This window comes from Dermochelys coriacea, chromosome 2, assembly GCF_009764565.3.
Source record: "Dermochelys coriacea isolate rDerCor1 chromosome 2, rDerCor1.pri.v4, whole genome shotgun sequence".
Taxonomy (NCBI): domain Eukaryota; kingdom Metazoa; phylum Chordata; order Testudines; family Dermochelyidae; genus Dermochelys; species Dermochelys coriacea.
In genome coordinates, this window is record NC_050069.1 from 228,585,733 (window position 1) to 228,609,085 (window position 23,353).

Here is a 23,353-nt window from a genome sequence, read left to right on the forward strand (position 1 = left end):
TGAATCTATCAACAGCAAAAGCTGTGCTCACGCTGCTTATCTTTTTCACTGACTGGAATGTTAAAAAATTGTGTCTAGCAAATTGTTCAGATACTCATATTACCTATCCGCCTCACAATGGTGTTGTGAAGATTCATTAATTAATGTTTAGAAAGTTCATTAAAGAAACCCAACTCCAAGGAGGAGAGCTAGAGACTCCTAACTTGAGAGAGAGTAGGGTTGCCAGTTTTGGTTGAACGTATTCCTGAAGGTTTCATCACATGACATAATCTTTAATTAAAGATTAATCTTCAGATCCTGGAGATTCCAGAACAATCCTAAAAGAGAGTGACCATTTGAAGTACAACTCCAGCTCCAGGAAGGAGGCTGAGGGGCCTCGTAAACAGGGGGGAAGAAAAACCTACCAGGACTTTTATACAGACCCATAGTGGGCGTGAACTTGAGCTACTGAAGAAATGAGTTTCACTCTGCAAAAAGAGTTAATAAACCTACAAAAGGAATAAGTGCTTTGACCTAATCTGCTCTGTGTAATTGACTGGAACAGTCCAAGTGGATGTTCTGAGCAATGCACTTTTAGGACCACAAGGGGATATTCTGAAGGCAGTTCACCATGACATAAGGTACCAGAAATTGGCTGTGAGGCCTCCTCCTCTCAAGGAGAGAATCTGAACAGCAGGGCATAAACAAACCACTGTGGGACATTTACCCTTCCAAATCTGCATATGGGGGGTCCAGCAACAACCGCAGGAGGACCAGCTCTCTTTTTTTTTAAGGCATCCAGCAATTAGAACAAGACAGATGTCGGAAAGGAAGAAGTCATGGGGTTGTAATTTAGGGAGTCCCTCTTTCTCTCCACAAGATGAGAGTCCTCCCAGCTTTTCTCCTTGGAACTGGGGTTGTAACTTAGGCCAGCTATTGGGCCACAGCCAGCTTCTCCTACTGTAGGGCCCTTTTCCCAATTACTCCTCAAGCTCAGAGGATTCAGTAGGTTACCCTTCTCCTGCTATGAGGCAGGAGGCAAAAACTGGGTATATCTTTGCAGGGCTGTGACCTTATATTGCATTTTTAAAGTTATTTGTTCTGAATTTAGAATATTTTAAAAAACCCTTTAGAAAAACTAAACCCCAAAAATATCTCAGTACTGGTAGTTGCACTACAGAAGAGCTTTTAAAAAGAAATATTTTACCTCAGCTAAAGCTAATTTGTTACCATGCACTGGACATGCAGAAATATTACAAAAATTGTATCTTCCCTTATTGTTTGCAGTGTTGTTGTAGCCATGGTATATCCAAGGATATAAGAGAGTCACAGTGGGTGAGGTAATATTTTTTATTGGACCAACTTCTGTGTAAGATCAGAAGCTTGTTTCTTCCACCAACAGAAGTTGGTCCAATAAAATATATTACCTCACCCATCTTCTCTCACAAATATAGTAGTTATTTAAACATTATTTTCAGTTATGTTTTGAGAAGTTTTTCAAAGACACTGGACACTGTTATCTACATTTTCATTTTTGTTTTTAATTCATCACTGTTTACAGTATCTTCTTAGAGAAGAGGATAGGGCAGTGGTCCAGGGTTCTGGTCTCAGCTCTGCCATTGATTTACTGTGTGACCTTGCACAAATCACATAAAGTTTCATTTTCAAGGAGTGCTGAGCTTCCACAAGTTCAACAGAAATAGAAGTGGCTCTGACAATGCTTAGCCCATTCTGAAAATCAGGCCCTGAATCTCCCTATACCTCCATTTACGTATCTTTGAAATTAAGATAATGATGCTTACCCACATTTACAAAGGCTTCAAGATCTACAGATGAAATATTCTACATGCATGCTAATTATTCAGAATCAATAGTAAAAGACAATAAAATGTATTTTCAGATCATTTTTGTTCTTTTCAGCAAACACTGATATTTTCCAACCAAAATTTTTCATGGAGACATTTGGTTTACTTCCTAGTTTGTGACCGAGTTATGTGAGCACATCTCTAGAAGTAACTGCTGCTGAAGATTCAGCATTGATCACTCACTCTTTGTTTTTAGATGATTGCCTAATAGGGGAAATTGTATTGGGGGTTTTTGTTTTGTTTTGTTTTTCATTTAAATCCATCTCCCCATCATAGAGAAATTAACAAACAATGTGAATTTTTATGCATTACCAGGCAATACAAAATTTACAGTAAGGCAAAGTTTGGGTCTAAATGACCAGACAGTGAGCATGTTGTATATGACAGTTTCTTTTCAGCTACCATAAGATATATCCATCACAGATTAGAGTAAGAGCTAGGAAACTGCCTGTGGGTAAAGTTACATCCATTTAGAATTCTGCTGTATTTGATGGTTCTGTCCAAGTTCCATAGTCACAGTTTATATTCTATATGATATAAAATGAGAATATTAAGCAAGAAGTACTTCAGAGTCAATGAGCCCTGGGAACAGCTTGCTTACCCTGAACAGACAGATTCCAACACTGATTTATCATGTCTGTGAAATCACCAAGGTCTGGTCTACACTTAGAAGTTCTATCAACATAGCTGCATCGCTCAGGGATGTGAAAAAAGCTGTAGCTATGCCGACCTAAACCCCAATGTAGTCATGGCCAGGTCACCAGAAGAATACTTCTGTTGGCCTAGTTACCTACACTACAGCATAGCTGCAGCGCTGTAGTTGTGCCACTGTAGCATTGACATGGCATAACAGTACATACTCAGCTAGGCAGGAATTCAGCAATTATAAAGCACTGCTTTTTGTGGACTCAGCAAAAAAAGGAAGAAGGTAAGTTAAACAGACATATATGCTAGCATATTATCTAATTCTAATTGTTTGGACATTCAGCAACATAATGTGTGATCCCTAAAAAGATACAAGGTGCTTAGAGTTCAGATAGTGTTGTAAATGCAAGAGGATTAGCATAAAGTATACTGCCTAAAATATAATGAATACCTCTTTCTAATATGTATCCAGGTTCACAGTGTAGGAAAATGAAATAATCACTGCGTTTATTCAATTAACAGACATTTTACCAAATGTTTTTAACCAACAAGAAAATTAATGTGCAAAAGTTTAAACAGGAAACAGCTGTGTTTAAATGGGTATATCATGTAGCAGGCAATGACGCCTGCTCTTCTGGCTCAAACACAACCACTATAATAAAGAAAATTCTGAACACCAACTACCATCTTCTGTTATGAAATAGAAATCACTGTCACCCTCGACATTATTGCTATGCTCATCCAACACAGGGGTCAAAGGAATAAAGCTCTGTTATTTAAATTATTTAAGGATGGCCGTGTATTCCTTCTAGAACTTGATAGTATCTTTGCAAATGTGGGCATTGCTTAAGAGAAGCTGTTCATAATTGAAAAAAGCCTAGGGAAGCATAACAACTATAGATCTATAGATTTTAAGGCCAGATCATCTAATCTGATCTGCTATATAACATATGCCATAGAATTTCATTTAGTTACTCCTGTATTGACCCTATCATTTGCATTTGGCTAACCAATAGCTTCCAGAAATGCAGTCAGTCTTGATTTGAAGACTTTAAGAGATGGAGCATCCACAACTCCTCTTAGTAATTTTTTCCAATGGTTAATGACCATCACTGTTAAAAAATTGTGCCTTATTTGATTTGAATTTATCTGGCTTTAACTTCCAGCTGTTGATTCTTGTTATGCCTCTCTTTACTAGGTTAAAGAGCCCTTTAGTTCCGTACAAAGTAAGTGAGGTGCATTCTCATTAAAAAAAAAACTCCAATGATTCTGCGCACAGTCACTATAAACTGCAGACTAACATTATAGATTGTTTAGTTATTATAGGTAAATATAATGTACCATCAGCTTGGAGTCAGATATGCAGCAGGTCACTCTGTGTCAAATTCTTGTTCTGTACATTTTTTAGGTCTAATTCTGTTCTCAGTTATGCTGGTGAAAATCAGGAGTAACTCTACTGGAGTCACACAATGATATAAGTGAGATCAGAATCAGCCCCAGTCTTTAGGACATAAACTGTATTAATAAGATCATTGGTGTACTTTATTGTTTATGCCTTGAAGGCAGGTAAGACAATAATAAATTATTGATGTATTTCAACTAGCGAAGTATGCAAGTCTTACCATTAGATGATCATTGACAATCATTAACTCAATGTATTTTGTTTCCTCCTCAACTTTACGTGAAATCTGATGAACCTGCAGAAAGATTAACAAACAATAGCTGTTTAAAGGGCAACTGGAAACAAATCTTAATTTGCCACATCAACAAGGGAAAAGTTTTTGATATGGTCTCCCACAGTATTCTTGCTGGCAAGTTAAAGAAGTATGAACTGGATGAATGGACTATGAGGTGGATAGAAAGCTGGTTAGATCGTTGGGCTCAAAGGGTAGTGATCAACAGCTCAATGTCTACTTGGCAGCTGGTATCAAACTGGTTTTATTCAACATCTTCATTAGTGATCTGGGTGATGGAATGGATTGCATCCCCAGCAAGTTCGCGGATGACACTAAGCTGGGCGGAGAGGTAGATACGCTGGAGGGTAGGGATAGGGTCCAGAGTGACCTAGACAAATTGGAGGATTGGGACAAAAGAAATCTGATGAGGTTCAACAAGGACAAGTGCAGAGTCCTTCACTTAGGACTGAAGAATCCCATGCACTGCTACAGGCTGGGGACTGACTGGCCAGGGCTGGCTCTAGGATTTTTGCCGCCCCAATCAAAAAATTTGTCTCCCCAAGCTCCGAGAGTGCAACTGCCCAAGCAAAAATAAAAAAATTTAAAAATGGTGACTGGAATGCCACCCCTGGAATTGTGCGCCCCAAGCACGTGCTTTGCTGGTGCCTAGAGCCGGTCCTGTGACTGGCTAAGCAGCAATTCTTCAGAAAAGGACCTGGGGATTACAGTGGACGAGAAGCTGGATTCGAGTCAACAGTGTGTCCTTGTTGCCAAGAAGGCTAATGGTATATTGGGCTGCATCAGTAGGAGCATTGCCACCAGATCAAGGGAACTGATTATTTCCCTCTATTCAGCATTGGTGAGATCACATCTGGAGTATTGTGCTTTTGGGCCCTCCACTACAGAAAGGACGTGCAAAAATTGGAGACAGTCCAGCAGAGGGCAATGAAAATGATTAGGGGGCTGAGGCACATGTCTTGTGAGGAGAGGCTGAGGAAACTGGGCTTATTTAGTCTCCAGAAGGGAAGAGTGAGGGGGATTTCACAGCAGCCTTCAACTGCCTGAAGGGGGGGATCCAAAGAGGATGGAGCTTGGCTGCTCTCAGTGGTGGCAGATGACTGAACAAGGAGCAATGGTCTCAAGTTGCAGTGGGGGAAGTCGAAGTTGGAGATTAGGAAAAACTATTCCCTTTGGAGGGTGGTGAAGCACTAGAATGGGTTACTTAGGCAGGTGGTGGAATCTGCATCCTTAGAGGTTTTTAAGGCCTAGCTTGACAAAGCCCTGTATGATTTAGCTGGGGTTGGTCCTGCTTTGAGCAGGGGGTTGGACTAGATGACCTCCTGAGGTCTCTTCCAACCCTAATATTCTATGATTCTATTAATTCATCTCCCTGTGTTCTTGTTTATTACAAATGCTGCCATCCTTCCACCATTTTAAATTTATACTGATTGTAGCACTATTAAGAAACGATTGTATATTTGTATGTATGTCAGATCTGTCTGTGTTTCCAAGCTATAAATAGGGACAATCTTTTAACTCCACATCTGGTCAGCAGATTATTGTTAGAGGGTCAACAGGAAAATTGTATAATAAATGTATATAAAATGTAGTGTGTCCTCTGCCCCCGTTCCCTCCAAAATAGGTGTAAATTCTACAAAATAAACTTAGAACTTTCTAAAAGAACCCTAGATTTCTGAGAGAGAGCCTAAACAGTGTCTACATCTTTAAAAACTTTTTTGGTACCAATTGTAAACTCACAGAATTGCTACAAACTCTCAGAATGGCACAATTAACTATTTTTCCCCAAAAAGCCTTTTTGTAAGGGCTGTATTGTTTATTCAAATTCTAAATCAGTCAAACAACTATCATTAAAACACAGTCAATTAAGTGTCACATTTCCTTCCAGTTTACAGATGTTCACAGCCAGAGATGAAAGTAAGCCGGTATGCCCCGGTACGGCGTACTGGTAAGAGTCGTTGTGCCATACTGGGACCGGCTTTCCCAGACGGCAATTTAAAGCCCTGGGGTAGTGGCGGTGGGGCTCTGGTGGGGATTTAAAGGGCCCCGGAGCTCCAGCCGCCGCTACCACCCCGGCCCTTTAAATCCCCACCGGAGCCCTGCTGCCGAAGCCCTAGGGTAGTGGCGGCGGGGCTCCAGAGGGGATTTAAAGGGCTGGGGCAGTAATGGCTGCCAGAGCCCCAAGCCCTTTAAATCTCCACCTGAGCCCTGCTGCCGAAGCCCTGGGGTAGCGGCAGCAAGGCTCTGGCAGGGATTTAAAGGGCCCTGGAGCTCCAGCAGCTGCTACCGCCCTGGGCCTTTAAATCCTCGCCAGAGCCCTGCTGCCCAAGCCCTGGGGTAGTGGTGGCTGGGCTCCGGAGGGGATTTAAAGGGCCGGAGTGGTAGCAGCAGCTGGAGTCCCACGGCCCTTTAAATTCCCGATGGAGCCCAGCCACCGCTACCCCAGGGATTGGGCAGCAGGGCTCAGGTGGGGATTTAAAGGGCTCCGGGCTCTGGCAGCCGCTACAACAGTGCAGCCCCAGGCCCTTTAAAGCTCTGCCAGAGCTCAGAGCCTCGGGGTAGCGGTGGCAGCCGAGAGCCCCCAGGGCTCCTCAGTGATTTAAAGGGCCCGGGGCTCTACTGCGGTAGTGGCAGCTGGAGCCCTGGGCCCTTTAAATTGCCCCCAAGTCCCGGGGCTCCCAGCTGCCTTTGCAGCTGGTAGCTCAGGGGTGATTTAAAGGGCCCGGGCTCCCAGCCACCACTACCGCAGCTGGAGCCCCAGGCCCTTTAAATCAAGATTTAAAGGGCCCAGGGATTTAAGGCCCTGCCTCTTCCGGTTAAGGCCACGCCTCTTCCGGCTGAGGCCACCCATCCTGCTCAGGACTCCAGCATAGCAGCAAGTCCTCTAACTTACTTTCAACCCTGTTCACAGCCACGTTTCTAAATGATGCCTTTATTTTCCCTGTTCTTCCTAGCAGAATTATGTTATTATTCTTGCTGTAAATCTAGAGCAACTACTTCTTATTTGTGAAAAGTCAGACAATCCCTCTAGCACTATTTGATGTAAAGTGAATTTCACAAAAGTTATTTATGTGACCCATTTTTTTTATTTGCCTGTTTTTTTTCATGGCAGTGAATATGCGCTTAAATTTTATTTGAGCCATTTAGTCTTGTTTTTCATTCAATACCTGCTTCTTTTCTGGGATGTGTTTGTGCATGTATCATACGCATGGAGATAATCATGATAGCAGAGTATCAATACGAGTATATATTTCTAAGTGAATTTAGTGCTCATAAAAGGTCATGTAATGCCACCTTCTCCTCACTGGTCTCCCCACTTCTCATCTCCCTCCGAACAGCTGCTGCTGAAATCATCTTCCTCTTCTGCTGCTCGCACCTTCTCACTCTGTGACAGAATGTACCCCTTTGTTCAAACCCTACACATTATTGTAATAATCTTTGTACAGTGTAAGTCTTGTAAGGTACCATTCGAAAACTCATAATTTGGTGATCAATATTGTTCTGATAAAAGATGTGTGGCAACATTGTATGTGAAGTTTTATAAAATTCCACTGCATAGTGTTCTTAACACATGTTCCAAATTGAGGCTGGCAAACAGGTCTGTGTGCTCTGCTTAATTTGCACTTAAGCGGTAAATAGAGAAGTGGTGGACAACCTACAGTCTGAGCTCCACGAGCCTAAGTCAGCTGATCTGGGCCAGCTGTGCATATTTAATTGGTGTGTAGACATAGTCTTCATAATCAGTGATGTCAGAGGTACTGACAGATGTAAAACGCAATACAGACACATTACGTTTGTCCATCACCAACAGATCAGCACCATCTCTGTGCAATGCCGAGGTCTAAAATCAGACTCAAGAGAACTAAGGAACTTTTGCAAACTCCAAAGAGTGTTATATCTGCCTTACCATAACCTCTGACAGAGCTCCACTAAATGCATATCTGTATTATCAGAACAAATTTTAAAAGTGGCATATATATTTGACATGGCTCATTATGCTATGGGAGATTTATTTTTTTTTAAATAAAAGCTACAAGGAGTATCTACTGAGAGCACATTAAAAATCTGAACTTTAGTGAATCTAGTGGAATAAAAAGTTGTTGTTTTTTATCTGGTCATAACACTCATCCCAAATAGAGAGGATCTATATTATATTTTCATACTTAACATAAATTTCCACAATTAATGACCTCTCATCATAATAAACAAGAATTGTGCTCTCAGTTTATAATAGTAAATTTTAATTTGTCCTGCTTTCCTTTCATATAACTACATGACTTGCAGCTACTCTGTTAAATGCAATTTTCTTTTCAATGAAGGAACCAAACACTATATTTCAAATTGGTACAGTATTTCTAACTTCAATTAAAGAACAAAGATCATTTCATTCTAGAGGTAACAACAACATCATAATCCCCAGATGTTGCAGTTTGACAATCCAGTAATGACAGAATAAATGGAGCTAAAGTTTGCAAGAGAAAAAGGCATGGCAAAGCATGACAACATCAAAATGATTTGGGATGTCTGTTCATTCTCTTGAAATTGCGTTTCCAGTAGCTCGTGGTTGCATGATACAACACAGATGCTTAGCGCCTAAGAAGGGATTTCTTCAGCAGGTTCCAGCAATGTTACCCAGATGTTAGATACTGCCTTTGCAACTGTTTTTATTTATTTATGTAGGTCTCATGCTAAAACAGCATGAGCAATAGGACTTTATTTGGAGAGATTCCTTTATTAGCTGCAAACCAAGTCTGGTGGCACATTCTTTAGAAATTGTACGGGCACATACCTGCCTTTTACTCCTTTTGTGTCTTGGCTTTAGAACAAACTTTTGTGATGTGGTGTTCATTTGCCAGAATTCTAAGTGGAAAACAAAGCCAAATAAATCTAATGTTCACAAAATATATCTATATATATCTATATCTATATCACTTCATTCCATAATCTTGGGGCAGCATGAACAAAATATGGATAGTTTCATTTTCTGTGAATTAGATCTGATAATGATTTCATTTTTCAATTCTTCTTCTAGAAAGGAGGCAACATTACAGCTACTTATCTTAACAGTAAAGAAATTATAAAAATTCTGCTATTAATAATGCAGGTCTGCTAATATAGCCATTCTGTGGACTTCATCCTCAGAAGGTGTAACTCATGTTCAAAGACTAAATTTCACCAAATACTGTGTAGTGAATATTATTAGCATGGTGCTACTATGCACTGAATCATATTTTCTGGAATGCAGGAAACAGCCACACTTGCAATGGCTACATTAATTCAATTTGATTTTTCTTTGTGTTAATTTACGCTTTAAGGTGACTATATTCACAGGGTATAATACATGTTAGAGTTGGAAGAGACCTTTTGGGGTGTTTAGAATCCCCACCATCAGTATGATATTACCCCACACTAATCCCCCTAGGTCTTTAATTTTTTAAAACTTCTAATCATGAGCACTGAGAAGTTTGTTCTTTTGCCAAATCCCATTTTACAAGGTGCTCATAAACCCCAGTGATAGATAAGCTAAACAAAACACAAGGACTCACCATTTTTAATATCCAACCTGAACTTTTCCCTCTTTAGTTCTAGATTCTTATTCCTTGTTTCAACGGTGTCCACTACAGACAGAAGTCCCTTTCCTTCACTTGTATTATCAGCTCTCACATTTTTATAGTTTTTGCATATCCGTTTAATCACCTTTCAGTGAGACTACATGAAAGTTCCAGCAATCTCTCTCATTTTATATCATATCCTCTTTAATATTCTAATTTCCCTTCTCTGCTCTTTCTTTACCTTTTGGAGGTACTAATCATGAAGGGCTGAGAACCGTTTTCCATATTCCAGAATAATTTTAGCAAAGCTGGTAAAGAGGGCTGTGCAAAATTAGGCACTTCCAACTCACATATCTTTCCACTCAAGGTTTGGTTTTGTAATGAAATCCCAAACCACCTGCGTTCACATTTGGTTATAAACATTTCCAATATCTCCACTTCTGCTCATACTGCATATACTTTATACCAAGAACTGCATTTGTACACATGATCCGAACACCAGGATAAAACAACAATGCAGAGTTAGAAAGTGAAAGGATGGCAATGGCTGCTAAGACCTAAAACTCAAAGTGGACCTGCATGTTTTACTGAACTACACCTAGCTATAGGACATCAGGTTGTAGTAATCAAGAGTTTCTAGTGACAATACATATCATAAGAGCTCATCTCCCACAGTGGGGTATGAGAAAAGCACAGTCACAGATGCTATACTTATTGTTAGAGCTGAGTGAATAACTGATTTTTTGGTTCGATGGCCCAAACAAAAAAATCCAAAATGATTTTTTTCCAGGACAACCAGAATCGAATTTTTTCATTTTTTCTCACTGAAATGTAAAACTGATTTTTTTCGTTTTAAGTCAAAAAATAAATTTCGTTCAATCCAGAATGAAATTGTTATCTGTTGTTGTTTCAGTTTTTTGGTTTTTAAACAAAAAATAAATCCATTTAGACTTTTTAAAAATGTTCTTTTCTTCCTGGACGAAATTATTTGCCAAATCTGACTCAAAATCATGAATACTTTCTGTTCATGAAACTGCATTTTTGGTGAATTAACTATTCATCCCAAAAATTATTGCCCAGCTCTACTTATAAACTTTCTCATCAGCTAATGTCTGGTACTCACTTAAGATCCAATTCTGCAAAAATGTATGCATGTGCATAACTTCACTCATGAAACATTTGAAATAAATGGTATTACTCATCTGAGTGAAGTTATTCACCTGCATAAGGGTTTGCAGGGTCGGGTCCTCAGTCTGTATTCCACCATATGTTCTACATATTCTTACAGTTTTTCTTATAGAATAGAAAATGTGAATACATTTGAAGACATTTTGCTGCAGTACAGTAACTGAAATGCTAAGTATAACATGCTCTTCAGTGAGAGAATAATAGGAAGATGATCAGACTAATTCAATCACAGCTAGGGTCAGCTACCTGGGGCTTCTGTTATCCCTGATGACCACCACCCAGATCTCACAACGAATCAACATGAACCACTTTCAAATTTATTGTTAATTGTCTGTTTTCTGTGAGTGCTTTTATATATCCTACCTATACTTATATTGTAGATCCAGTCCATGTTTTGGTGTCATGCCACCAACTCTTAACTTTTGATTTAAGGATTTGTAGGGCCGCCAGAAGAAAAATGGTAAAATTACAATATTTTAGTCGGTGAAATAAAATATCTTACATTTATATAGCATCTCAGACTACTTTAATAATTTACAAACTATTTAAGGATCATTTCACCTACCATAAAAATGAAGCCATATCTGGGGTGGAATGTAGCAGCTTTGTAACAGCACATAATAATACTTCACAACATTTTACAAGTGAATGATAATGACGAGAACATGCATAGTGCGTTCCCATCCCAAAGTATCTCAGGAAGAGTACCATGACCAATTGAAATTACAAAAGAAATTGAAATAGAAATAGGGATGTAACAAACCAACTTGGAATTTGATAACTCCTATTTTGAAAAAGTCCTATGAAAACTTGTATGGCCACTGAAGATCATGACATCTACTTTGTCTCATCTGAAAAACAGCACCTCCAATGGCATAGTGTCTGCTATCATCATGCCAGAGCACTGACTCATTTAGTATGGACTCTGAGGAAAAAGTACCACCTATTGAATCGCCAGCCTCTTGAAGAACCCTGGATTTTCTCTCTTCAAAGTCCTAATCCTCCACAGTCAGTGACATTTTACAGGTGCATAACATAAAATGGTATATCTGCTGGCCATCACACAGAGGAGTATAATTTATTCTCTAATAATATTTTTAATTCCCATGGAACAGAAGAATATAAAAAGCTATGTTGCTACTGATGAGATATCATATCATTTGCTTTGGTTAATACTGATATGAAGTCACCCCAGTCTGTTAATCCACCATCAATGTAAAAGTCGTGTGGTACATCAAAGTACATTCATAATGCAGCACTGACAGGAAATCTTAAATTATGCACAGAGCCTACTAAGGATAAAAACAAATAATTCTTGAATCAAATTAGAAGTTTCTGAAGGCATGTAAGTCCACAAAGAAGATCGGGGGATAAAGAAGAAGAGAAATATTGGCAATATAAAGTACAGGGTAAAGCACTTTTTGTTATAACAACAGTCTTATAGGACAGGATTAGCAAATAGTCCTGCTGCAGTAAATAAAAAAGTAAAAAACAAAAATACTACAAGCTAGCAATTGCAAATATATCATATCTGTTAAAGGAAACAGACAGAAAAGTTTAAGCACTGTAAAGCGACTACTCCCAGTTATGATACTATATATATCACTGAAGATCCAGAGTGAAATCCTGGCCCTTTTCAAGTCAATGGGAGTTTTTTATCGCATGTTAAGTTATTTATATCGCCACTCAGCATATGTATATCACACAATGGGAACTACACATACTCTTACAATAAAATTAAAGACTAAAGGCAAAGGAAACCAAAATAAACAGCTCATGGAAATAATGAAACATTAGTTTTTCATTAGTATAAAATCTGCTGCAGCTGCTAAAACTTTCATTACAAACCTGAAACTGAGGACAGGTTTAGTGATTGCAAGCGAGCAGTCAATGGGATAGACAAAGCCTATAACATGTTGTTATGAAACTCGCTAGTTATAATTAACCTATTCACGAATGGGATACTACTAAGCAGCTGCACAAGATTAGTGACATATGCAGTTTCTCCACTTTGTTAGTAGTCATATACTTAAGTTATTTTCATTAGTATTCCACAATTTGATTAAATGGCAACATTTCCCCATCTCAACCAACACAGAGTTTTCTGAAACTGCCCCAAATGGAAAGTATCAATTTTTGCAAAGAAAGTTTGACATACTTTGAAGGTCAAAGGGTTTTTGGGAAGGTGAAATGATAGATATCTGCTTGCAGAAAAAATGCTTTTCATAGTCATAAAAAATTCAAAATTACATTTACTTTTTTCCTCCAAAAGTCTGTGAAAACATAACGTTTTACCATTGATAAAGTCTTTTGCCTACAAGACACACAATTCTAGTTCCAAAAGATCTCATCCTTTATTAACCCCTTTGAAGAGAGAAGCTGCTGACTCAGTAGTCATACTACCTCTGTCTCTTTCAGAAGACATCCTCCAGAGTGCATCTCACACAACGTGCATTTCATTATTAGGCTCATATTCCATATTCAGTGCAACACAGCCCCAGTCCTCAGTGCTACCACACTATAAACTAGACATCTGTAATTGTCTTGAAGAAATCAGCAGTTTAGTACAGGTCTCATTCCTCCAGAATAAGCTATATAGTAGGAAACTACATTTCCAAACTGATAAACCCTTGACAAAATGGGGATATGCCTTAAAAAAGTCTGGATTTTCAGCTTTGGCTACCAAGTTGTCTTCTCACAATCAAAGTTGATTTTTTTAAACCTTGTCTAATTCCATACATAATATAAAGTGTTTATGAAGATGCATCAGTAATACTATGCAACTCTTTTCCATCTTCAGAGTCCTTTACAATTAAGTAAACTTCATGACACCCCAATGTCATTTAAGATGGAAAGACTGAAGCAGAAATGTTAAGAGTCAGAACTAGGATAAAACTTGAAAAATCCAGTTTCCTAGTCCTACACTCAGACTAGTAGACCATTCCTATATCTCATAGTGGGGGAGGCCACTGTTGTTCATCAGTCCTTGGTAACTAGGGGATTATTTTGATCAACCTTTAGGTTGCCATGACTTTTTATGTAAAGTACTTATCACATGTGTAATGGCATATAAAGCATTCAATTCTTCAAAGTTTATTAAAAAAATATCAACAATATGAAGGTTGAGGTGAAGTTTCGAGTTAATTGTTAGGTTTCTTCTCCCCCACTCCTCCGCCAGGTTTTTTGGTTTTTTTTACTTAAACAGAAAAAGAAAGATTCAAGTAAACAAAAGAGTAAAACTCCAAAGAAGATTAGCAACCAAATATGATACACAAGTTTGGCAAAATAAGACACAAGTTAAAAGAAGAGAGCATTAAGAACATCATACCAGATGGCAGGTCATCCAAAGGAAATTCAAATAACATGGATTTGTAAACAGAGTGGAAATGGAAATCCTCCTGAAATAGTAAACAGTGGAATGCATTAAGCCAAGATAAAATGAACCATCCCATGAATATTAGGGAGAAAGAAACCCTTTTGCATTAGGTACCAAATCAATATGTTGGGGAAATAATGGAACACTGGAGGTTATCAAACCTCAAGGAACTTTATCCACATTGTAGATTCTTCTCCTCCTCTCCCAATTACGATGTGATCATTAAGGCCCTGATTCAGCAAAGCACTTAAACCTGTATTTCACATTTAACATACAAGTAGGTCCTTTAAAGTGAACAGGCCTAATCACATGCTTAAAGTTAAGCACATGCTTAAATGTTTTGCTGGATTGGGGTCTAAATTTTCTAAAGTTAAATAATATGAAATGCAAATTTTCAGTACTGGCAAATGATCAAGAGGTTGTTTTAAAGAAACTACCAAGGGGTAGCTAAGACATGTATTATTGGAGGAAAACTTCTGTAAACCCCTCCTGTTTTCCTGATACTGTATTTAGATACTGGGAACTCAAATACTAGACGCCATATACTGCTGTTGGTTTGCACCTTTAGAGCAATATATGAACTAGCTGCTGAGAGTGGGAGGACAAGGACTCCCACTGTGACCAGCCCCAATGCTAGAGGTGCAAGGCTGAGCATAAGGCTTCTTTTGTTTTCTGCCTCCCTTGTAAAAAGAAAAGGAGTACTTGTGGCACCTTAGAGACTAACAAATTTATTAGAGCATTAGAGAATGCTCTAATAAATTTGTTAGTCTCTAAGGTGCCACAAGTACTCCTTTTCTTTTTGCGAATACAGACTAACACGGCTGCTACTCTGAAACCTGCCTCCCTTGTGTATCTGAATACTGGATTAGCTGAAGGTCTACTTACATGTGAAGTGTGGTTTTCTTCTGGTTCAATAAGATAAGTGTGTTTCCCATCATAGAACATCCCACTGTTAAAGGCAGGAAAAGTGGTAACATTGAGTAGAGATTTACCAAACATTTATTAAAAGATTAAAACAATTTAAACATGAAGGGGAGGCTATGAACTTGAAATATAACCATTAAAAACAAAATTAAAAGCAATTTCAGGTATTATCCCAGTGTCTAAATCCTCGTGCCAATTTCTGTGATTTTACAACCAACTTATCCTTTTAAAAAAATGTTTTTCCTCTTCCTCGTTGTAGTGATAAAGAGCTAGACAGAAAGAGAAGCAGAAACTGACTGACTGACCCAGTTCCCAAACCTAGTGTGAACTCCACTCCCTGTAACAGATTGTTCCTACTTCTGACAGTTACTTAAGAGGTCTCTTTACATACTCTTGGAACATATGTATAGCTTGTCATGACAAAATAAAGTATTAAACTGAGCTGACTCTTAGATTTTAAGCTTTTTGGTGCCATAAGTCGGTCTGCCTGCATGCTCCTACAAGTCCTAGCATAATGGGGACACTTTGGAGGTAAACAAAAGAAGGTAAAACAAACTGAAAAAAAAATCAAAAATAACAATTTTTTTCTCACACATCAATTTAAATCCCTTATTAAATTGTTTCTGGAAAAGACATGAATAGGTTTTATATAAAACAACATCATCAGAAATATTCCATGAACTGCCAGAGCCAGTCTCCCATGCTATGTTGCCCTTTCATGCAGTACATATTCTAGCATATGGAAAGCTTTCACTAGCTCTTGTGGTATTCCTCATTATATGTACAGGGAACAGCTCTCACACAAGTAAAATCTTCCAAATGGTAGAGGAATTTTAAGGGTGCCAACTATATGCATGCTTGTTGTATATGCTAGAAAATCTGCTTCTGTAATTGGTCTCATGTGAACAATCACCAAGTTTCCAAGCTAACAAAGGTGGCACATGGTTCAGTTCTAACCACAGGATAGGCTCAAGCTTTAAGAGATCCTAAGTGAATGTAGATAGCCTATGGTAATTAAATTACATGGTTGTGCATTACTGTTTATAAGTAAATACACAGCAGTGGTGATATTCACCACTGTGCACTCACACAAGGCCTATACACCACTTAAAATTCAATTTAAATCCTATTTTGAGTTTAAATGGGGTTTAAGCCTAAGCTTTGCACCGGATTTATGCACAAAAGTTAATTTCACCATAAAATAAAATGATCTGATATGGAAAATGCTAATTGACAGTATACTAAAGAGGTACATTTCCTACCCCCACCTCCCTTTTCATCTTTATCTAAGTCAGCCTTTTCTTGCAATTTTTTCTTTATTACAGCAGCATGTGTGTGTTGTTGAGATTAAGTTGTGTCAGTATTTCCTTTCTAAAGTGCTTCTTTCAAGATTTTTAAGGCTAGCTATAAATATGAGCTGTAGGCTTAGACTTGATATATACTGCACAACCTCAATAAGGGAGCAAGATTTTTTATTTTTATTTTTTTTGCAAAGTTTGAGAGGGGGGAAAAAAAACCAACCCACCACATTTCATTCTTTAAGTGACAGAAATCAATATTGGCTTTTTGCTTATGCGAGTCAAAAATGACATTGATTTTTAAAATATTTTTATAATTAATTTTTGCATTTTTTTCACTAAAATCAGATCTGACTTTGACTATACCCAGGGAGCAGCTGTATTGAGTAAAATGATATCATTTTACTCTGTTGGGGTTTTTTGGGACCAATACTACATATTAAACTTTTAAACCATTACAGCTTTACATAAACCTATCTAATATTTTCCTAAATGTTGTATATTTACAGCTCCACTGAAGTAATTATGGATATAATATAATGTAATATAATATAATATAATATAATATAATAAACTCATATTAGCAGTGGTTATAAATACATATTTAATTCAAAGTTATTCCATCCCTTTACAGATAACCTGTAAATATTTTGTAGAAATTAACTTGTTCTATGATGTTTAAAATAAAAATCCTAGAGCCTGATGAAGGCCTTCATTCTAAGAATAAAATGAGATTTGGGACTCATCCTGCAGATTTTAAGTATCCAAAACTTGCTTTGCTATCCATGGCAATATTACATGAGTAAGGTCTGCAGGATTGATCAGTGTTTGAGGACTTAATTCACATTCTCAGAATAAAGGGCCTCCTATTTGATCATTTCACCCAGCAGCATGGACCTTTGATCAAGTCAGAATTTGATCAATCCACTCTTTAATAATAGTACATGGTAATAACATATTTACAATCAAACTGCAAACCTGATCTGACTTAAGACAATGGATTTTTTGCAATAGACTTCAACTTAAGCAGTCCATATATTTGAATAATACACTAATAAAAAAGTTAGATCCAAAGTAGTCATAGAATATAGACCATTTTTGAAATCTGAATCTTTACTATGTCAAAACTATACCCAAACATATTGTAACAATAACATCTTGTAAATCAATTTGATCTTAAAATAGCAAGACTTTTAATTTCAACACCAGTGGGCAGCAAATTCATAGCCAACAAGAAAACATATCTATCCATGTTACAGGCCTTCAAACTCTTATTTTAAATTAAGCCTTACTATAGCATGTCTATAGCTATTCTGATAAGGTCCTTCATTTCCCAAAAATATTTCTATAATTCTCAAACTGACACCACCGTCCTATAAGCTGCTATGTATGATGCACCCGGTCCTCACATGCTACTTTCAATTGGGGCGAGGAAGGAGTCTGCCTGTGTGAAGGAGCTTGCAGGATCATGACCTAAGAACATATTTGAATGTTTTAAATGCTGTTACATTAGAAGAGATCATTACTCAATAATCTATCATCCATTATTAAGAATCAGTGTACTTTATGCTATATAATACATAAAGGAATACATGGTTCTCTTTCAAGGAGCCTGTATTGTAATAGAAAAGGCATTCAAATACAGATTAATAAGAATATACAATTAAGCACATTCTTTGAAAGAGGTTCAATACTGTATTCCTATACTCCAACATTTCCAACAGGTAATAGATATGTTTGCATCACTTGACTGCAATGAAGAAAACAAAATGAAAATGGCAAGTTATTTTGCATTTATTTCTATATTCTTCTGTAAGGAACATTAACCCAAGAGCTAAATTTAAGAAGAAACGTGGACACTAGAAATCCTAATAATGAGTGTGGCTTTTTTTCAAAATGTTATATTTTTGTTTGAATCTCTGCATTAACCCACTGAAGACTGTGGCTACTGGACATCCCAAATAAAAACTTGGCCAACTAGGAGTTAAGGCCACAGAAGTATATTGCTTCTTCAATGCAACTACCAAAAAGAAAGGAAATTAAGAGTTATGAGGATTCCACCATTGAACACACTACCTTTAATTTACCGAACGAGAGATAGACATCCCTAAAAAGAATGCAGGCATTAATAGCTAAAAAAAATCACAAGATAAAGTTAAATAAACAATTCTGGCATCAACCTTGGCAACTGATATACAACCTCCCACCAATAATATAGCTGTTATAGGCTGGGACCTGGAGAATGTATTAAGCAGAGGAAAAGGCTTGAATTAATACTTGCCTGGACATGGAGAACATGGAGTTTATTGCTCCTTTAGAGGCATCTTCTCCAGCTGTTACAACTCATAAAGTTCACCAAGTTCAGCCCTACAGACTTTATTAGATGGTAATAGCCCCCAGTTTCCTCTGCTCCAGAGAAATACTCCAGATCGTGGTTGGAGCTAATCAAATTAAATGCCAGCATGAATCACAGAATATCAGGGTTGGAAGGGACCTCAGGAGGTCATCTAGTCCTACCCCCTGCAGGAAAAATCCCCAATTTTTGCCCCAGATCCCTAGATGGCCCCCTCAAGGATTGAGCTCACAACCCTGGCTTTAGCCGGCCAATGCTCAAAGCACTGAGCTAACCCTCGCATACTTATTCAGTATTTGAGGTCTACACATGAAAAACACTATTTAAAAGATTATACAGATGATGGTGACGATGATGCAGTACCTATTTTAACATGACTTATTAAAGAAACACTGTATTCTCATACAGGGTCCTGGAACACTCCAACCTCTCATATTGTTTCAAACTGTCCCTGCCTATTGTGAAATAGGAATCCATTGATTTTTGTTGCTGATATACTTGAAGGTACTTGAAGATTCCTCCCGAAAAGGAAAAAAGAGATGTACCTAGGAGGGCTGAACAAAAAAGGAAAAGATAACAACTCTTCATCACTCTAGTTATGTAGCTGCTTTAGAAGATACCAACACTGATAATTAAGCACTGAGAGAATACAGTGAGAGGGTTTCATCCTGAAGAACAAAGCACCAAATAAAGGCCAGAAGGGAATTTTTGCAGTCTCTTTTTCCCTTTCTCCCTAAGCCTCTGAAAGTTAATAGGGTTCACAGACTACAGTCCAAGATCTAATGGATCACAACTAATGGAAGTCATGCTGTTAAATCTCTGCAGAATGCACTAAAATGCTACTGTTTTTAGATTCACCTTCAGCACAGAACCTGAAGTCAGATTTCTTGGGTTAGTCCTCACTCCTAAATCTTGATTAGATAAAAGCATTATGGTACAAATAATCAGACAGAAAAATGCAATGATGCTAAAATAAAAACAAAACCCAACAAATTTAACTAAAAGAAACTAATGGAAAATATAGAAGTCTGATACAGAATTTACAGAACTACTGGAGAAGGAAAAGGATCAAATCAATGAAAATCCCCATCAGATACGTGCCTGCCTTTCAGTGAAGCAGGAGGAAAAAAGAGAAGCATAAGGTAATTGTTGAGTGCTCCTATCTTTTTACCATTCATCACGTGACCCTTCAAGCAATGTCTGACCTCAATATCAGGGGATATCCTGTAATTCGTAGTGAAGTCACCTGAAGCTGCAGTTACATAGTACCTCTGAAAATCAGGCCAGGAATCTTTTTGAACCGGTCCAAAACTATGATACAAACCCTGAGAGGGGCTATGTGGGATTTTTGTATAGCTGTTTGAGATCCTCAAATGGAAGGTGCTATTAAGTACAAAATATTGTTAAAATCATGCAAAGTTTTTAATTTGCCATCTAAGAGCTACTCCTTTCCTTCAGATTTACAAATATATTGCCATATATGCTAAGTACCGATCAGTAGGTAAAATCTAAGATCAGTGTCTCTGTGAAAGAAAAGAAAAATGACTTGAAAACCCCCACTTCACTGGCTCAGTTTTGTTTTGTAAATGGGGTCAGAACAGAAGAGAAATATGCCATCTACTCATTGTAGTAATCAGGAAAGAGCAAAGCATATTCTGAAACAGTTAAAGAGTAACATCTAGAAAGGTTTTTTATTCCCCCTAGGAAAGAAATATTTTGGGTTGCTCTCACCCTAGATTATTTATTTGTAAGTTAGTTTTAACTTGAAAAAATGGTATTATACAATATCAGTGTATCTATGTGCTTAATAAAAACCAACTCAGGCACTCTGTAAACTATTTGTAAAAATCTCAAGATTTCTTTATAGGTACAAATTCAACCCATAATTTGTGAGGGAGGGTAAAATGTTTAACATTTTGCTGCAATAAGAAAACAATTAGTAATTCTTTTACTCTAGAATTTGTACTTGTTTTAAGAAATTACATACAGGCCATTAAAAAAATAACCTGGGGAAACTTACTGAAGTCCATGGCATGTTGACAAGGCAACAAATGATTCTGGGTTTCCTCGGATTTGGCCCTGGTAATAGCAATGCTCTCCTCCCTGCAATTGAAAATAGAGACTGTGACTCCATCATGTCGCATAATATCATACACATGTCATGTCAAACATGGCTTGTGCCATGACTATGTTGCCACGCCTACCAGCATGGTGCCCACAATTCACAGTCATTCAGAGTCAAGAGAAAACTGCAGAGGACATTCTTATCAAATAGATCAAAGTCATAAGTGTCCCCAGTGCTCTGAATTTAAAGGAAACATGGTGTATAATCAAATGATAAAAGAGTGCAATGAAAATTAACACTTGTCTTTTCTTTCCTGTAAGCAGGCATATACCACACCTGCCAAATCCTGCAGTCTTTAACTTGACAAAACTGCCACCAAAGTCAGGGAAAGTTTTGCCTGAGTCAGGTCTTCACCTTATGTCTGTCTAGCCATATGTATCTCCAATGCACTCATCACTGTACAATCTAGGCACTGTATACAAAATATGAATAACCTCATTTCTATCTGAAAAAGTCTTCTACATCTTAGATCATTATTCCCATTTGAATCAAACTTAATTGCTGATTCCTAGGAGAAACTCATCTAGGTCATTATGCTGTTTTGTTGTTGGTCAACGGCCGACTTAAAGAGAGGGGCCTTAAAAGCAATAACACTAGAGCTCATCCTAATTTCTGGTAGCAAACATGCCCTCCCAACTACCCCCAGTAAGAACAACCTACCCCACCCCTACATATCCAGGAGTGCAAATATTTAAGTGTATTTACTGAGATGGAAAGCATGATTATTCGCCTTCATGAGCTGGCAATCACTTGGGTGATAGTGATACAGAGCCATAAGTTGCTGTTCATACTTACCGTGTGAAATTAAATGCTCTCAGATTCTACCCTTCAAAAGCATATTTATAACAACTGTTTCACCAACACAAAATTAACTGAAGTTTAAAAAATAAAACAAGAGTATGTTAGTAGCTTTTGGGATGTGACAAGGAAATCCCCTTCTGTTTTCTATAGGAACATACAGACTAAGAATTTCAAAAGGGACTAGTGATTTTCGGTGCCCAACTTGAGACACTATAAAGGGGCCTGATTTTCAGAGGGTGTATGCACTGCACTTTCTGGAAATCAGGTCCCTGGAGTTTGGGCACCAAAAATCACTAGTCCCTTTTGAAATTCTTCTCCTTCATGTTTTGTTGGCTGATACAGGGACTTTGATGCCATTGTGTAAACCTAGAAATGTACTGTTCCATGAATCTGAAGGTAGTGCTCAGATACTATGATGATGGCTGCTACAGAAAAAAAAAACTAATATATGATTAAAGAGATTGAAGGCCTACTAATATCTAGCTTGTTTGTTGCTTCATTTTACAAAGACTATCCTTCTGGCAAATTTTCAATTAGAATCACAGAACCACAGAGTTAGAAGGGACCGCAAGGGTTATCTAGTCTAACCCCCTTCCACGATGCAGGATTTGTTACGTCTAAACCACCCAAGACACATGGCTATACAGTCTCCTTTTGAAAACCTCTAGTGAAGGAGCTTCCATGACTGCCATAGACAGTCTGTTCCATTGCTCTACCATTTTTAAGGTTAGGAATTTTTTCCTGACAAGTAATCTAAATCTGCTATGCTGTAGTTCGAACCATTGCCTCTGGCCCTGCCCTCTGTAGCAAGAGAGAACAACTTTTCTCCATCTTTTTTATGGCAGCCTTTCAAGTATTTGAAGACCACTATCATGTCCCCCCTTAACCTCTTCTTTTCCAAACTAAACATACCCAGTTCCTTCAGCCTTTGCTCATATGGTTTACATTCCATCCCTTTGATCATCTTTGTTGCTCACCTCTGGATCCTTTCCAGTTTCTCTTCATCCTTGCTATAAATGGTGACCAAAACTGGGCACAGTACTCCAGTTGAGGCCTAACCAGCGCCGAGTAGAGCAGTACTATCACCTCCCGTGACTTGCATAGCATTTGCTTTTTTTGCAACAGCATCACACTGGGGTTGTGATCCATCCCACATCATGCTGGGGTTGTGATCCATCACAACTCCCAGATCCTTCTCAGCAGTGCTGCTGCCAAGCCAGTTATCCCACATTCTATATTTGGGCATTTGGTTTTTCTTCCCTAAGTAGCACCTTAAATTTGTCTTTGTTGAATTTCATTTTGTTGTCTATAGCCCAGTCCTCCAATTTATTAAAATCTCTCTGAATTTTAGCTCTATCCTCCAAAGAGTTGGCAAACCTCCCTAGCTTTGTGTCACCTGCAAATTTGATCAGTATGCGCTCTGTTCCTACATCCAGGTCATTAATAACAAATAATAATACAATATACTTATATATACTTATAATAATAATGAATATGCTTTTAAGTTGCTTCACAATTTTATCTCCTGTTTATCTGCTCTTGTATTTTATTGT

General features: G+C 38.0%; 1 protein-coding gene across 18 annotated transcripts in view; it reads right to left on the reverse strand.

Moving 5' to 3' along the window:
* ADAM22 (ADAM metallopeptidase domain 22) overlaps nt 1-23,353 on the reverse strand; it is a 203,045-nt gene that overhangs the window by 66,617 nt on the left and 113,075 nt on the right. For all 18 annotated transcript variants that reach the window (XM_043509370.1, XM_043509365.1, XM_043509369.1 and 15 more), the window contains exons 5-9: nt 20,895-20,977; nt 15,185-15,248; nt 14,252-14,321; nt 8,973-9,043; nt 4,112-4,186 (exon numbers count right to left, since the gene is read on the reverse strand). In XM_043509370.1, the coding sequence (XP_043365305.1) occupies nt 4,112-4,186; nt 8,973-9,043; nt 14,252-14,321; nt 15,185-15,248; nt 20,895-20,977 (363 nt within the window). The remainder of the gene's footprint in view (nt 1-4,111; nt 4,187-8,972; nt 9,044-14,251; nt 14,322-15,184; nt 15,249-20,894; nt 20,978-23,353) is intronic.